This window comes from Vicia villosa, linkage group LG6, assembly GCF_029867415.1.
Source record: "Vicia villosa cultivar HV-30 ecotype Madison, WI linkage group LG6, Vvil1.0, whole genome shotgun sequence".
Classification (NCBI taxonomy): Eukaryota; Viridiplantae; Streptophyta; class Magnoliopsida; order Fabales; family Fabaceae; genus Vicia; species Vicia villosa.
In genome coordinates, this window is record NC_081185.1 from 6,102,291 (window position 1) to 6,121,348 (window position 19,058).

General features: G+C 33.5%; 1 protein-coding gene across 2 annotated transcripts; it reads right to left on the reverse strand.

Moving 5' to 3' along the window:
• Positions 1 to 10,213: 10,213 nt before the first annotated feature.
• On the reverse strand, positions 10,214 to 16,255 carry LOC131608816 (uncharacterized). 2 transcript variants are annotated; one of them, XM_058880382.1, is made up of 5 exons: positions 16,026 to 16,255; positions 14,035 to 15,647; positions 11,759 to 12,157; positions 11,129 to 11,364; positions 10,214 to 10,636 (listed from the first exon to the last, which is right to left on the reverse strand). In XM_058880382.1, exons 2-5 carry the CDS (start codon positions 15,626 to 15,628, stop codon positions 10,379 to 10,381), a joined length of 2,487 nt encoding a protein of 828 aa, XP_058736365.1. In that variant the 5' UTR covers positions 15,629 to 15,647; positions 16,026 to 16,255; the 3' UTR covers positions 10,214 to 10,378. The 2 variants fall into 2 exon arrangements, with proteins under 2 accessions (XP_058736365.1, XP_058736366.1); XM_058880383.1 differs by lacking the exon at positions 16,026 to 16,255 and adding an exon at positions 15,753 to 15,995.
• Positions 16,256 to 19,058: the final 2,803 nt, after the last annotated feature.

A 19,058-nucleotide genomic window follows, 5' to 3' on the forward strand; every position in this document is an offset into this window, starting at 1 on the left:
AAGTTGTTCTCCGAGATTTAAATCCAAATAGAAATGAGAACTGGATAGTACGAGAGCACAATCGAAGTTTCATACCGTGGTTTAGAGATCATATTTATTCAAAGTATCGTTCAGATCCTGCTTCAGTAACAGAAAGGTTGAGATGTTTAGCCTATGGTCCATCTGTAATTGTACTTTCTTATAGCGCATACGCAATTAATGGATACACATTTTATACCAAAGAACAGGATGATAAAAGTACTATGCAAAATAGTGGTGTAACCTTGGTAGCTGAAGCTATGCACATATCAAGTGCGAATGACTTAAATCCGAAATTTGCAAATTTGTCATATTTTGGGGTTATCGAGCGCATTTTGGTGTTTGATTACGCGAAGTTTCAGATTCCTGTATTTGGTTGCAAGTGGGTTGAAAATAATAGTGGCGTACGAATGGATAAGTCAGGATTTTTGCAAGTGGATCTCAATAGGGTAGGGTACAAAGATGAGCCTTTCATTCTAGCCTCTCAAGCTAAACAAGTGTTCTATGTCAATGATCCGACAAGTACGAAATGGTCTATAGTGCTTTTATCTAACAAAATAGTTGATGAAAAAATTGAAGATCAAGGTGATATTGGTGTTGGCATTGAATCTTGTACAAGAAACGATCAAAATGAGAATGAATCTTGTATTAGAAATGATCATAATGAGGGTATTTGGATCAATCCAACCGTCCGCATTGTTAAGAGACGCGTAGTACACAAACCTACCAAGAAAAGAAAGAGACGTTAGTGATAAAGGTAATAGTATACATAGTCCGACTAATTTGTTTTATTCAATTTGGTGCATATTCTCGTTTTGTACATAACTTTTGAACCATGTATCCGCTTGTTGACTTCTTTACATGTAACTATACTATTTTGACGATTCCGGAGCTGCTCATGCACTTATCTTTACATTTCGGGACTATTTTTTTATCGGTTTTGCTTCTGCCCGTAATCAAAAGTCGGGCTTAGGGTCTGAATTTCGGAAAACCGACTTTGTTTTTGAGTCCGTGGCGACGTTTTACCATAGCCATGTAAATTTCGTTCAATTCCGATAACTTTCTTTTTTACGCTTATTTTGATTTGTACCGATTTCGTTTCCGATTTACTTGTACATGCATGGTTTGACTTCCATTTGACTTGTATAGATTGTTAGCTTATTAATAGTGTACTAATGTGCTTTAGTTTGTTTGATACAGGTTCAATGGCTTCAGATAGAGATGCTCCACCTGAAAACCCACCTGAAAACTTACAAGAAAACTCACAAGAAAGAGTTGCTTCGGATACAAATGCTCCACCTGATACTGAAGCAAAAGAGGTTGCACGAGGCATCACTATTATGAGGAGTATCATACGACATAGAGACCAAGGATTAGTGTACCGATTGGAATGGAATTCTGATAAACAACCAATTGGTCCTAATTCTGCAAAGTTGACAAGTTATATTGGTACACTTGTCCGTATGCATATTCCGGTCTCCATAGCTACCTGGAAATCGAAAACGAAAAATTTAGAATTGGAGGAGAAAAAACAAGCGATTTGGGAAGAGCTTCAGGTATATATCATATATGGTTAATTGTTGTTATTATCTTGACGATAAATTGTTTAAATTATTTATACTAACACACTATGCGTACGTTTTTTTGCAGAGGACTTTTGAGATACCAGATGAACGTAAAAGCTACATACTTAGTTTGGCCGGCAAGAGATATAGAGGGTGGAAAAGTTTTTTGACAAACACCTATCTTAAGGATAAAGATGGAAAATTTCTTGAAAATGCACCGGGACGGCCAACAAAGTATGCGACCTTCATTGATGAAGCAGATTGGGCTGAGTTTGTAAAGCAAAGAGATGAAGCTTTTCAGAAAAAGAGTGCCACGAATAGGGAGAGAGCATCCAAACCCGCGTATCCATACAAAAAAGGGCGTTTGGGATATGCACGCTTAGAGGATAAAATTGTAAGTAAATAGAAATTCGATTTAATTAATTGTCTACATGTGCATGTTTTAATTGACGATTTTATCGTTTGTGTCAATGCATAGTTGGAGGAGACTAAAAGTGAGGAAGCTTCACTTCCTGTACATGTGTTGTGGAAGGAAGCTCGTGTGGGCAAGAATCACGCTGTCGATCCCGATGTTCAGAGAGTTTATACTGAATGTGTAAGTATAATACTATGTCTTTAATTAAATCAAATGTTTTTTAATATATAAATGACTTTTTATCTCCACTAATAATTATTTAAATGTAAATGAATTACAGGAGACCTTGTCGCAATCGGCATCCACCGGTGAGGAGAGCGTACTTAGTAGAGTACTAGATGCTCCCGAGTATCCCGGTCGGGTGAGGGGTAAGGGTCATGGTGTGACTCCAACCTCTTTTTACAAGAGTCCTAGGAGAAGAAATCCTTCAAATGAAGAAGTGTTGCAAAAGTTGGCGGAATTGCAAGCACAAGTCTCTGAATTGCAAAGAGATAAAGAGGCGTATATGAGAGAAAAATGCAACACTTCATCGGTGAAAGAAACTAGTGATAAGGCTAGTATCAACTATCAAAGGAAATTTCCCGAGGTAATTATAATTTTTTTTCCTTTTAAATTGTTCTATTTTATTAATGATAATGACTTTATATTTACTATTGGTTTAGGGCATTTCATCTTGCCAACTATACTTATCGGAACCGAGTTATCGACTAGTTGGCAAGGGAAAAGTGCACAACACTTCGGGAGATTTACTTCACCACAGACCGCTCCCGGATGGACACCTGAAAGTATCGGTGGATGTTGTATTAGATCGTGATGCGATTCTACCGGTACCTGACATGGTCTCAGAGACGACATTGCTGCGAGATGCAATAGGATCGTTTGTTGCATGGCCCTCGGAGCTCATTACCATTAGTGATGAGGTAAATTGAAAACGATTATGAATCATTTAGTTTTCGAATGTCAATTCTAAACCGTTTATTAATTATGTTTTACATTTTATTTTTAGACTGCTCCTATAAAACCCGCAATTAAGGGTAAAGGGATTTTACAGGAGGAGGAGTCTGTTGCATCGCTAAAAGAGGTACATTTAAAGTGTTAATATATAATCTGAATCAAAATATGCATGATTTTATATTTTACCTAACTTATATGATTTTTAGGCATCCGCTCGGGAGTCACAACAAGTGACGCAGCAGGTTCGTAGCGTACCACCCAGTGGTCCTCCGAAGCAAGCGGCAAGAAAAGGCGGTGCTTTTGTGCCTCGATACCGGGCGACACTCGCAACAATGGTTGATATGTCCGATATGAAGGATGGTGCTTTACGGGAAATCGATATGGATGAAAGTGTCTTCGGTATTGAGTTCAAGTCACATATTACAATTGATGACTTGCAAGAGATTTTTAACCAAGATCAACTAGGCGTCAGTAATATGCATTCATACATCCGGTAATATTCACTCATCCGATATATTATTTAATTAGTCCCACAATATAATTTATTTACACTTTTCAATGAAAAGAATCTAATGTTTATTATGTTTTTATTTAAGGTTGTTGTATGACAGAGTGTTGCGCGGGACTGCATTGTCTAACAGATTCCGGTTCGTGTCTTCCGCCCATTGCAGCGGAATGGAAATTGTTTCGGATCCGGAATCTGTTAGACAGCGCTTAGTCGATAGATTCATGTCCACCGGCAATACAGAATGTCTGCATCTTTGGGCGTATAATACCCGACCAGTAGGGTTAGTTTCTCATTCTTTATTCATCTAATCTCTGTTTCTTTAGTGTATAGCAATATTTTCATATAACCTATTGTTTTAATTTATAGAGCACACTGGTTGCTGCTTGCTATCAACCCGATAAGGGAAGTCGTGTATTATCTGAATTCGGTAAAGGGTGAATGGACCAATTATCCGGCCATGAAGGAAATCGTTGATTTGTAAGTAGGATCGTTCTAAATATATATTCGTGTATATTTATATATTTACTTATTTGTGGGATTGATCTAAACATATGCTTTTATATATTTGTTAATTAGATCAATACAAGTATTCCGTAGTCAACGGGACGCACAGGTATCCCGGACTAAATCAAACAACATCACCTGGATCGAAGTGCAGGTACATTACTTTTCACAAATTTGCTTATAATATTTATGCTACTTGGTAAAACAAGACAACTTATATAGAATCTTATTTGTTTTTCTATGTAGTGTCCGCTACAGCGTAACAGTTCAGACTGCGGATACTTTGTATTGAGGTTTATGAAAGAAATCATTCAGGCGAATCAATTAGAGATTCCTCCCACGGTATAAAGTTATAACTTAAGATAATTTCATATAATTTATTACATTTACCTAAATATATTATTCATATTATGTTTTTGTTTTATAGTACCTTGACGAATTCCGTGCTGCTGGGTACTCGAAGCTAAAGTTAGAAGAAATCAAAGAGGAATTGTGTCAATTTTATATTAAGCTATTTTTCATGCAGATTTGAACTATAATATTGTTGATTTTGTAATGATGTATATATATAATTTTGTAATGATGTATATATATAATTTTGGATATTATAATGGTATATATTAGTATATATATTGTCTTACTGATGGCTGAAATAATATAGTCGAAAATATATTACAGGTCGAAAATATATTACAGGTCGAAAATATTACAGGTCGAAAACATTACAGGTCGACTGGGAGGATTAAATTATAGGCTGCACATAAAAATACCTCATTTAGCAACTACAGCGCTTCTAAAAAGCGCTCTTAAAGGTCCACATACTAGAGCGCTTCTTAGTAAAAGCGCTGGCAAAGACCAGTAAAAAAGCAAAAAAAATTAAAAAATTACGCAGCATACAAAAGCGCTTTTGGAAAGCGCTCTGGTAGGCCCCCCTATGAGAGCGCTTTTTCTGGAAAAAGCGCTCTCATAGGGGGGCCTACCAGAGCGCTTTCCAAAAGCGCTTTTGTATGCTGCGTAATTTTTTAATTTTTTTTGCTTTTTTACTGGTCTTTGCCAGCGCTTTTACTAAGAAGCGCTCTTAAAGGGGGGTCTACCAGAGCGCTTTTTCCAGGAAAGCGCTCTAATAGGGGGTCCTACCAGAGCGCTTTTTCCAGGAAAGCGCTCTTAAAGGGGGGGTCTACCAGAGCGCTTTTAAAAGCGCTTTCGTAGCCTACGCCAGCGCTGGCTATGGCAGCGCTTTAAAGCGCTGTTAAAGGCCAAAAAAAGCGCTGTGAAAGCTGTTCCGTGTTGTAGTGTTAACTACGGAAATAAAGAAAAATGAAGATTTGCTGAAGATGAAGATTCAGTATATGGGTTATTGTTTGGGTTTGTCATTATTGTTTATATTGTTACTTGTGTTTGCATTAGTTGCAACAAATGTATTCAAGTAGTGTAATTTTTTAGTGTAATGTTCTTGTATAAAGTGATGTACTAGGTGTAATATGATGTAATCTCTTTGTTGTTTTAATGAAATCAAGTTTTGGCATAACTACACAAAATCTGTAAGTAATTTCTTTGTTATAACTTTGTGTAAAGTGATGTAGCAGGTGTAATATGATGCAATATGTTTGTTTTAATGAAAAGTAATTGGCTTGATCATTTGTTTTAATATGATCTAATTTTTTTGAACCAACACAAAACCTATAATTTGAATGAACATGTATGTTGACACAAACATGTCAAAACATCATTGACAAAGTTAACTAATACAAATTGTGCAACATGTGTAACACCCATAATTTTATTCGAATTTTGTTCTTTTAATAATTCTTTTTTTTTTTGCTTGTTTGAATTATTTTCTTAATTTTATGTTATTATTTTTGAGAAAAATATTAAAATTAAATAGAATTTTGAAGAGTTAGTGGGAGTAAGGAGTTGGAAAGAGGGTCAAATAATAATAATAAATAATAATAATAATAATAATAATAATAATAATAATAATAATACATCTGAATTTTTATTGAAGGAAAATAAATAAATAAAAATTAAGGAATAAAAAGAGAAGTTGGTGAGAGAGAAAGAGAAAGGAGGAAAACATGTATACTGTGAGAAGAGAAACACGAGATAAGGAATCCTAGTACACCACAAAGTTATTATTCTCAAAAACTCTATAAGAAAATTCTTATCTCATCAAAAGGATAGAAATTGGAGTGGAGCGAGGAAGGAACTTCATCCTTGTCGAGATCTTTGTAAAATTTCTACATTAACAAGGTAAGTTGGGGATGTTCTATAAATGGGTATCATAAGTCTAGGGTAAAGGTACTTTCCTTAAACCCCTAATGTTGTATGGAATTGTATGTGGATTTCTCGTGAGATGATGATTCATATACCGTAGGTCATGAATCTCTCTCTTATTACCTTGGGCTATGCGTGAAATTGGGGTTAGGGTTTGTGATTTGTGATTGTGTGTTTTTTGAGTTATGAATTGTGTGTTTTTTTTTAGTTGTGAATTGTATGATTCTTGCCTTACTATGTTTGCTTACATGGTTATGAATGATTGTGATGTTCCAATTGCCATTATGAATTCATATGCATGATCAAATCCGTTAGCGCTAAGAAGAGAATCCCATTACTTGAATATTCTTCCCTTATCATCTTGTAAAAATCATGAATTAACCTTGCGTGATACTTGTGTAAAGTTGTTAAGTTATAGGATTTTAACACCATATTGAATTGGACTTGCATCGTCTGAATTGATTGAAAAAATTGGTAATTTTTAGGTCCCAAGTATGAAAAATAGGACTTTGAGAGAAGCCATTTCGCTGGGCTCTACTACGGCCTGTAATAGCAATTACGGGTGGTTGTAGCAGATCTTTGGTTTTTATATGGAGGAGAGCTTCCCTGCTACAGCCGTAGTGACTTCTTTGGGTACCTGTAAGAACCCTTTAATTTCAACACCTTGTATGATTTTGAGACCATAACTTGAGTTCCGTAACTCAAAATGAGACACTGTCAGAGGTCTTGGAAAGCTAAGGCATATATCTTTCTTAATGGATTAAATCCATGATGTTTACATTCTTAAATTATGTTGTGAATATGGTAATGCCTCATAATGTTTATATGTGTAAATGATGTTGTGAATATGGTAATGCCTCGTGATGTTTATATGTGTAAATGATGTTGTGAATATGGTAATGCTTCGTGATATTTATATGTGTAAATGATGTTGTGAAATATGGTAATGCCTCATGATATTTATCTGTGAATTATATTGTGAACATGGTAACACTCTTACAATGTTTATATGTATGAATGATGTTGTGGGAAAGATTTATTGTGTAAAATGGTGTTACCATATGTGAACACGGTAACATTCTTTACCCTTCATATATGTATATCATTGTTAATTTGTAGAATGTATTCTCCCCCCTTTTGCTTCTAAGTTACTTCGTATGAACCTATATGGAGAGTATTCTCGGGTTGAGAATGAGGAGTAATCATCGCGGTTATTTTGGAAGATGGTGTAGAAGGATACTTTGATTCCTTTTAATATTAGATTATGTTTTGCTGGACTACTGAGTCGGTTAGTTAATATGAGTTAGAATAAAAGCTCTAATATTGTAACATCGGGGTTGGGATCATTTCCTTTGCTATTTTTCTATGCTTTCTATTATGTTGGAATCAGAAAACTTTACGCTATCGTTATGTTTGAATGCAAGTTTATTTATGAATAAAAGTTCAAGTATTTATTTTTGATGTGACACCTTTCATATTGTTTTTATATTCTGCCGTGTTTATTATGTGATAAAAAGCGAAAACAAATTATTGTGGGTTCAGAGTATTACAATATAAATCTATAAAATGAATCTGTCCAACCTGAACCTACATGTTTAACATAGTCTAAAATTTGACAATTGAACCGAAATTGCATCATATTTTCATACACAACCTAAACCTACATGTTTTCATTCACATACTTTACATATTTGAACCAAACATAATGCTTCTTGAGTTCAATATGAATTGAACTAGATTTGCATCATGTTTTCATACACAACCCGAACCTACATGTTTTCATAGACAAATTTTACACATTTGATCTAACAGAATTTAACTTGTTCTATCACGCGACACAAGAGCTCAATTCTTTTCATCCAAAAAAAAAGTTATTCCTTCATTATTCATCCATCACTCTACAATTTTCTTAAAATTAACATACTATAGTAAAAAAAAATGAGAATCCTCTCTTCTTTAAACACACTTGTTTTATGAAAATATGGAAATTTTTGCTTTTTTTAAGGCATTCAGTTTTGACATTATTTTCGGCGTTGTTTCTAGCAATAACCTAACATTTACAATATTATAGTTGATCCATATCATATAAACTAGTAACAAATCCGCGTATACGCACGAGTTCTGATTTATTACACGCATTTGTTTACATAATATATTTATTTTAAATAGAAGGTTAAAAAAGAAAAAATATTTAAATCAATAATAGATTTTTTCGTATATAAAATATTTAAATAAATAATTTTTTCCCCATATCATTTTTGAATCATAAATACCATATTTCTTATATAAAAATATTTAAATTAATAATAGATTTTTTTCCGTATTCAAATATTATTTATTTATGTTTAGGTATCATTTAGAAAAATACTTGGATCAATAGTAAATTTTCGTATATAAAAATATTTATATCAATAATATATTTTTTTTCTCGTATATCATTTTCAAATCAAAAGTTTTTGGATCACAAATACCATTTTTCATATATAAAAATATTTAGATCATTAAAAGATTTTTCGCATATACAAATATTATTTATGTTTAGGTATCGTTTACAAAAATATTTGAATCATTTGTAAATTTTCGTATATAAAAATATTTAGATAAATAATAATTTTTTTCCCGTATATCTTTTTTGAATAAATTTTTTTTGGATCATAAATACCATTTTTCGTATATAAAAATATTTAGATCAATAATAGATATTTTCCCGTATACAAATATTATTTTTGTTTAAGTGTCATTTAAAAAAATATCAGAATCAATAGAATTTGACATCAATAACAAATAATTTTTCTAATATTTAATTGTGCAAACATTATTTTAATTGTATAACTTCATTAATGACCTAATATAATAATATTTTGAATAATATAAATTTAAGTTAATGATAAGTGACACACATTTTTGTATTTGGTCAAATAACCCACATTTTCAAGTATATTTTTAAAGATTATTAAGATACCATTTTTCGTATAAAAATATTTAGATCAATAATAGATTTTAAATTATTGAGACACCATATATTAATTTGGTCTAACAATGTGGGACTAACAACTCACACTTGTACACAACAATCTCCCCCTCAAATGTGAGTCCATCCACTATGCTACCCCTCAAGCAGAAACTCTTTCATCCACATACACTTGTATCGTCGCCGCTGCGGACAATACAACGGGACACGCCTCCTGACCACCATATTGTTAGGAAGACTTTCGATACAAGGAGCCGGTCTCTTATTTAAACCATCGGCTCTAATACCACTGTTGGGTAATCATGGGGAGCACCCACATTGGGTCAAAAGCAACACACAAATGAAAGAGACATCACATATTCACCCAAAACCTTAAGATGATAGGTTTATGAGTCCTCTCACGTATAAAATACTCAACCTCCACTATTCCAAGCAACGTGGGACTAAAAACACAACCTCCACTATTCCAAACAATGTGGGACTAACAACTCACACTTGTACACAACATATATATTTATGAATGTCTTCATTATTTTATATTTATATCTATTAATCTGTCAAATGAGTCAATGAATCAATGTCTTAATCGGATCGAAGACCAATCTTAAATTATAAATTTTTAGGTAGAAATCAGGTATTCGTTATGCACAACTGCAGAGACTAATCCATCGAGTCAGGTAGGATCGCAATGAGTGGCAAAACTCTCGCTCAAGAGAATTTAACACTGTTGCATGTCTAAAATCGAGATCAAACCCAAAGCCTTTGTTATAAGTGTTCTAGGATCAATCCTAAATTATGATTAGCACAGCTATTTGTTATAAATTATTTTTTAAAATAAAAATATTCCATAATAAATTTCAAAAACATAGTTTTAAGCAAAACAATAATTATTATTTTAATATCAATACAACAAAACTTAATCTCTAACACCAAATCACATATATTTGCATTGAAAGCTAATCAAACCAAACAAAAACTATATATATATATATTAAATCTTAATATATTTATCTAAAATCAATTGATTGGCACCACATGAAAATGGTACATATTAGGCCAATCAACTTGTTAGAATCATGCCAAAATTCTTTACAATTTCAATAATGACCTTCTAAATGTAAAGGTGCATATGTACTATTAGTACTAAACTAGCAATTAATCTAATGATCTTAACTAGGAAAAAGTAAGAATGATGATTCTACATGTATCCTTTTGTTTACAAAATTGATATTGTTTAATTTACTACGACACCACCCTAGTTGATCTGTCGTTATCCTTGACATATTCAACACTCTCCAAACCAATTTCATATCTACTTGAGAGAAAAAATAAAGAACCGGATCTGTTTCATCTTCTTCATTGTGCTTTTTGAACTTCTTCAATATGCAACTTCCACTCCTCAAAACCTCTCTTAGTCTCTTTTCTTTCTGCAGATCCAAACAAAAACACTTTAAACATAAGAAAAACTAAAACATATATTGTTCCGATCGATCTCAAATTTGTGCCACCGTGAGATTATCATTAGAAAAGGTACCTTCACAACCTTGTTTTTTAGAAAAGGTACCTCGTAGGGCTTTATATAAATTATCATTAACCTTAATTCTCTAATAATGTGAGACTATTTTGACCAGCCCAAAACAGTTACCTCTCAGTCGAGACTAAGAGGCAAGGTGTGAGTATGTGGACCCGACCCCTTTTTCTAGGGCCAAATGTTCTGATCGACCTCAAGTTCGCGCCACTGCGCCTATGAGGTATTGTCTGTTTGGGTGTGAGAACCCTCACGGTTGGATTGAGGAATGTGAGTGTTGTATATAAAAAACTACACTTAACCTCGATCACGAAACAATGTGGGACTATTTTGGTCGGCTCGGAACATATATAAACTTATAAAAAAAATTCTAATTTGAAACATCAATTACCTTTTGAAGATCTGTTAGAATCTCCACTAGAAGCTGTGAATCAGCAGGATCTTGAAGCTCCATATGATGTTCTTTAAGACTTTTAATTGTCAAGTTTGATGCATCTTTATCACCTCTAATAAAACGCCAAATTGTTCTTATTGATTCTTCTAAAATTTCTACTAACATGTCACTTGTAATGGCATCATTGTCAACTTCTTTTTTTCTAAACTTCTTTTTATCCTTGCCTTTGTCTTCTGCAAACAATAATTGAAGAATTTTAAGTCATGATTACTATTTTATAGAATTCTATATGGTCCCCTACATAGCTCAAAGAAAATGGAGCCAAACTACAAAAAGTTGTCACTAGATTCAATTTTTAATAAAGACACTAACTAATACCGTTGACCAAATTTAGATTTCGAGTCATTCCAACAAGTAATCTATGCATTCACGCAATCAAAAACATTGGTGGTCAGTGAATCGAGATCGCATGTTTCAGGTTTTAAATTTGTATTTCAGTTAAAAAATATTATATCGTCTGATCTCGATCCAACGACCACCCTAACACACTTGACTGCATGAATGTGTGGATTCTTGACTACGACAAATTCAAATATATCAAATTCACATTGCTTTTAAAGTTCTCACCTCGTATAACAGGAACTTGAAGAAGATTCTTCATGGCACAACGATTCCTCGCATAATTTTCAACTCTCGGACTTTTCTGAAAAGGTTCATTCTCTATAAATCTTTGAAGAAGAACTTGAAATTGTTGAAACTCTCCAGCTACTTCATTGAACCTTCTAAATCCGTATTGATCATTTTCCCATATCTTCAAAGCCTTTTCATATTCCCAATGAAGGAATTCCCAAGAAAGACATAAATGTCCCACATAAACCATTTCCAAATCACTGTATAATTCTCTTATCAACTTCTTCATTGGGTCAGCATCAATTTCTTTGTTACGTCTAAATAAGCTTGTGATTGTTGATGAAGATTTCTTGTGAATTGAAAATGATTGTAGTGGATCCTTTAACTTCATAAGCCCTACAAAATTTACAAACAAAAGTTTAAAAAATATGAATATTAATAACACACTCTCGTAACACATTTTCAATACATTCTCTTCCGCCGGTTAACTTCATATGAATCCCGACAAATTTATATAGAACCCGCCTTATTTGCTAGGCCATACGTGAAATTTTGACCAATAAACAAGTGTGTTGTTAGAATAATGCATAGGCCACATGGTTATTCTATGTAACACTAATACTTCTGAAAAAATGTGTGTCTGTGTCAGTGGCACACATCGACACTTGTAATTACGTTAAATTTATTTATTTTTTAAAATTATTACTGATATCTAAATGTTAGTGTCAGTGATGTGCTCGATGTGTATGTTTGTATCTGTTTCATAGGTGCTTCATAGTGATTATTAAAAGGTTAAAATAGCTTTCTAGGAGAAAGGAAAATAGCTTTCCAATCTTGTCTTGCATAACAAGGGTTGTTTATAGGTAGAAAGAAAAAAAAAGGGTCGTAGAAAAAGTTGGGTGGAGCATTATAATCAGTGCTACATCACAATGAGAAAGCGTGGTAGCTTTTTGCAATTAAATATTTGTTTATTAGTTCATATTGAAGGTTAGTGCACACATGTTTGAAATAATAAAATTTCTTTGGACTTAAATATCATTACTTTATTACCTAACACTTATCATGAATTGTATTACAACGTTATGAGTCTTCTCTCAAATTAAAGGTATAGCCGTTTCAAATATAAGACACTTTTGACATTTTTTATTGTTCATTATTATAGAACACTTTTTCATATTTTCTTGAAAAATCGGTATTTGGTTTTAAGACCGACTAATTTTAAGAGATCAATTCCACTTTTTATTTGTTGGAGATCCATTTAAAGTCCGTAAAATTGTGTATGGACTAACTCACCACAAAAATTATTAACATCTTGTAAGATTCAAATTTGAGACTTTAAGAGAAGTACATAGTACAATTTCATCTATTTCTCCGAGGTACTATCTAATTGTTTTGTTTTGATATAAAAGCAAAAGGTTAAAAATCAATAAATATGCAACCAAAAAGAGATACTACTTAATAGAGTTAACAAACAAGAAAAGGGTCATAAGTCTTAACACTCATATAACTATCTTTAGGAAAAATCTAAGCTACCACAAGCAATGGAGGATTGGCATTAATGAGTGCAAAGTATAGAGCCAAGCATGTGACATAAAAAAAGTTGCTCAATTCTTTAATGTCCAACCCCCAATCCTACCACTCTTTCTTCTAGTAAATAAAAATATTTTGAAACCAACCATAAAAAAAAAGAGTAAAAAGAAAGTGTGTCAAAATTTACTTTTGTGTGACATAATTGGTTAAATCATGCTTTCTCAATGCTCAACTAACCAGATTTAGTAGGGTCCTTTACCTCTCTCTCTACTTTTAAATGATTTAGATAAGGTAGGTTTTGATGATCAAGGTGAACAAGGTAGGTCTTCAATGAAATTGTTTTCAACAAGCAAGTAAACAATTAAAACCTATGAAACACAGACACCAGACACCAGACTGACATCGATAAGTCGATACCAATAATTATTTAAAAAATAATTAACGAATGTAATTAATAGTGTCGGTATCAGTGCCTGACACTGACACAGACATACATTTTTTCAGAGGTGTTAGTGCTACCAAGATTAAAATCAATGTTTTAAAAAACGAATCGAAGATCATAGTTCAAATTGTTCGAGCCAGCACAAATAACCGAAACATACAGTGTCTGTTCAGATTCATTTGATTGAACTGTTCAACTCATTTCGTTTTGATTTTTAAAACATTGAGTAAAACTAAAATGAAAATTGCTAAAGAAAGGTACATAAACTTAAGGTAATGAGAAAAAGAAAAAAAAAACATACCTAAAGCATACATTTTCTGGTAATTCAAGATATCGAATTTTCGCATTCTTTCTCTGTAACTTCTGTAGAATTTCGGAAGCTCATTTGTAGTACTACTACTATGCTGAAATTTTTCATCAATTTTCCATGGCTTCAAATCTTCCATAATCCTCGGAGACTCTGAATCCTCAAAGATTGTAGGTAAACCAGTAGCTTTAACTTTCTTCAATTCCATCTTCAGCTGTTCTATCAAATCTTGATGCTCCCAAAGCGTGTCGAAACGGTTCGATTCCTCGAGATCAAAAGCTGTTGCACTCTTTGAATTTTGTTTCGCCGATTCTTCTTGTTTGACTTCTTCTTCCAATTTTCCTAGCTCGTTCATTATATCTTCGTCCTCTTCGGCAAAATCATCAGGCTCGTAACCAAAATCCAAACTTTCTAGGCTTTTGTCATCCTTAAAGTCCAAATCTTCAATACTTTCTTCATTGTTTCCTAATGTATCGTGCTCGGTAGTTGTTCCAAAATCCGTGTCGGACAAAAAACCAGAATCCAAAGAACTCGTAGAATCTGTGTCAGAACTTGAACAAATGAAATCGTCGTCTAATAGAAAGTTCCTCTCATATGGTTCCGAATTCTTGAGCTTCTCCGATACTTCCTCTACATGCAATTTTTCGGAGAAACTATGAAGAATCTTCTCATTAACAACCTCTTCACAATTTTCTTCATTCAATTTCCACTCAGATACGAAACCAGCTGACTTGAGCTTCTCTGAAACTTCCTCTACGTGCAATTTCTCGGAGAAACTGTCAAGAACTTTCTCATTAACAACCTCTTCACAATTTTCTTCTTTCAATTTGCTCTCAGATGATAAACCAGCTGACTCTAGCTTCTCTGACACTTCCTCTACGTGGAATCTTTCGGAGAAACTATCACGAATTTTCCCATTAACAACCTCTTCACAGTTTCCTTCATTCAATTTCCTCTCAGATGATGAATCAGCTGACTCAAGCTTTTCTGACACTTCCTCAACGTGCAATTTCTCAGAGAAACTATCAAGAATCTTCTCATTAACAACCTCTCCGCAGTTTTCTTCATTCAATTTCTTCTCGGATAAGAAACCAGCTGAATCATCGGTAACACAATTCTTTTCCAACCGACAATCATCGTTTGAATGAATAAAAAACTCTTCGACAGTAAAATTTGCAGCCTCAGGTTCATCCAAAATTCGGCTAAAAGTCTTTCCCGAGACGAACTCATACTTGTTTATACTCGAAGAAACCTCACCCCTTTTATCAAAATCACTACTTCCACTAAAATCTCCCTTCAATTCCTCAGTAAACTTGCAATCCCAATTTTGATATTGAAATTTAAAAACCAACTCCGATTTTTCCTCTTCCCCTTGGTCAAAATTCTCGCTACGATCATCATCAGCATTCATCAAACTAAATTTCCTACCTTTTTCACCTTCTAGATTGTTACAACTAGACTCAACCTCATCACTTTCATTCAAAAGAGTATCAGAAAATGCCTCATAAAATTCATCATAATCTTCTCCATTAGCCTCAACCGACTCCATTCGACGACCATCATCGAAAAATTCACAACCATAACCCATTTCTTCAAAACAACTGAATCTGAAAACATAAACAAAACTATAAATAAATCAAATTTACCACTAAAGAGTATTGAATATTTAATCATATAACCAAAATTTCCACTGAAAAACTCAATTCCATTACCTAATGAATCCTTTGAAGAAACCCCAAAACAGAGTTTACATAAAAATTCAACCTTTATACGAAAAAAACCTCATAGACGCATAAACACAAACGGGTAATCTACAAAACTCAATTTACGAATGAATCACTAAACAAGTTCATTCCTTTTGAAGCAAAACAGAGGAAACAAAAACAGAGCAAAGTCATGAGAATTTTGATATGTAGTTTGAAAAAAAGTGACTGAAAAACACAAAGAATGAGACAGTGCAACAAGAGAGAAAAAGATATACGTACCAACTTGTTTCATATGGTGAATCTGATTCAGCAGAAGTTGAAGGGTCACCTAATTAGAGAAATTTTCAGAGAGAACGAAGGAGAAAAACATGAAAAGGAATTGTGGGAAGACAAGAACATGTCAGCGACTTGTGTTGTGTGATGGATTCATTGAAGAGTGGTGTTGTTGTTTTTTGGTGAATGTGATTAGTGATTAGGTTCAAGAAACAATATTGGGTAAAATTGAAAGAGTACGTATCATTCTATTTGTCATGTAAAACAAAAATTATGTTAAGAAAAAAAATAGAAAAATCAAATTACGCGTATTGATTTTTGGCAAATAGTGATATATATATTTTTTATTTCTACAAATAATCCAATAGTTGAAAAATTCGCATTTGTTTATAAATCGGATATCTTATGCGTGCAAGTGCGAAGACTAATCGCTCGAATCGTGTATAGTATTAGTGGATGGTAAAATCCTTCTTCAAGAGAATTTAACACTGTTGCGTACTAAGGACCGAATTTTAACCCTATAACCTATAATTAATCTACAAGAAATGATTTCTTTTCTCTTTTATCTCTTAACCCTAGCCGTCGTCACTTTTCTTCTTCTTCTTTATCTCTTAGAGAGGGGTGATTTAGGATCGATTTTGATCCAAAATCATCCCTCCAAATCGTTCTTGTTTCTCTATTAGTTAAATAAGTAATTTTCACATATATTTAATGTTTTTTTGTTTTTTTGAGTGATTTCGTCATTTTAGTGCGTTGTTTACAAATAGTGATATTTTTTAGTTTGATTTTTACTTTGTAGAGATGACACATTTACAAACCAATTTTAGATTTATTGCATTTCTAGTATTGTACATTTGTACTATCATGATCTCAAGACAAATTTCACAAAAAATCTTGATTATTTTCTTGTTCAAGATATGACTATGTCTTTGAAGTATCTGCATCTTTACTTGTTAATGTTTGAATATTAGATTGATTATTGACCTTAGTATGCCTAACTTTTCTCCAAAGCGGTTTTAAATTTAAAGTAATGGGTAATACTATATATTTGGTCTGATATAAGAAATAAGACTATAAATCTAACCATAAACAAGCACGAGGCTATGGCCTAATCTTGGATTCCACAGTTCATTATTTGAGCCCAAACACATGAGCACAAGTTATTCCTAATATGGTCGCCCTAACACAATAAGAGTAATCAGTCAACGCCTCTAAACGGGCTTATGTTCCAATCATAAATGCCACAACTTATCACCCAAACTCAAACATATGAACATTAAATAACCCTCGTATGGTCACTTTACCACAAGGATAATTAGTCACTTGCCGCCTCTACAAACTAGGGATGACAAGCAGCCCAAACCCGCGGGCCCCACCCGCACCCGAACCTGAGTCAACGGGTGAAAACCCGAGTTGACTGGGTTTGGGTTCGGGTGTCACCCGATATTTCGGGTACGGGTTTGGGTAGTGTGAAACCCGCACCCGAAACCCGAAATCGCACCCGTTTATATGTATTATATATATATATATATTGTGGAAAATTGTAGAAAAAATGTATTTTATGTATTTTGTTGTGGGTTCGGGTTTGGGTGAAAAAACCCGAACCCAACGGGTCATGCGGATTTAGGTAGTGCAAAACCTGCACCCGACTCATTGTCATCCCTACTACAAACCACCCATTACAGGAAGATGCACTAATAATTACTATTTAGTATTTAACAACCATATTATATGCCTTAATTGGGTTGGAGTGAGTTTCATTTCCCCTATGTATATATAGAGACACAAACCTTAATCATTCAATCATAACGCTAAACACGTAGAGTTCTAATCATAGGACAATGCTAAGAGAACTCATTTACCACGTACATATACACAACATAATTTTGTTTATAACACACTACTAACAAGGTCCAACATATACCTAAATTAACAATAGCGTTAGTTGAGTAAACACAGTTCCCCAACCATACAATAACTGAGGCTATGACAAAAACTCAACCCTAACCCAAAAAGAGTGGGTCTTGACTAAATTTGGGTCATTAAGGATGACTTACGCGTCAAAACAAGGTCTTAAGCACTTAGCCTTAAGAGATTCAATAAGAGAAAACCAAATGGAAGGATATTGACGATGAGTTAGAGAATACTTGACTTTTGTGTGATGAGAAATGGGACGCCCGTGTTCCAAAAAACTTTAAACACTCTCATTTGGATACCTTTGACAAAACTAAGAACTTTGGAGAATATATATCCTTGATCAACATGCATATGGTCATTATCTCCACAACAAAATCACTAAAGACTAAGTTCCTATAAGTACCCTAATGGACTACGTGTTTCAGTGGTACATGAACCTACCCTAATACATGTTATTTTATTAATATCATATCTTAAAATTTAAAAGTGATATCATAATTTTTTTTAAAATTTGTGCCTTAGAGCAAACGTTAAGAATTAGGTAATATAAATGTAATACCCCGTATTTATTAAATGCTCTAATGTTATTAGCTGACACTGAGGTTTCATTATTTGGTATATTAGAGATACTTTTGGACATATGAGTTAGTAGTGCTAACTTAAGATATTTTCTTATATCCTTCACTTTGCTTTCTCCTTCATTATTCTTCTTCAAACACAAGAGTTAGAGAGAAGAAGTAGAGAGAAGGAAGAGCAAGAGGAAGAGAAGAGGAAGAAAAGCTTGTGAAGAGGAAAGCTTGGATCTTCATCATTTCTCCGCCGAATCATCTCATCTTCATCATCAACGACTTGTAATCGAGGTGGGTTCTAGTTAGAAACTTATAGTTTTGATTATGGATGAGAAATCATAAGTTTTGATTTAGGGTTTTGTATAGAGGAATTCTAGGTTTTGGACAAATTCATCAATGTTCATGAGCAAAGTGATTATAATCCATGAATAGATCACCTATAGTTTGTATCCATGCTTTAATCTGATTTGGGACAGGTTTATATGGTTTTGACCAAGGAAAGTTGTGGCTGAAACAGAACTGAGAACTGAGTTCTCGCGCGCTTCGCGGCGCG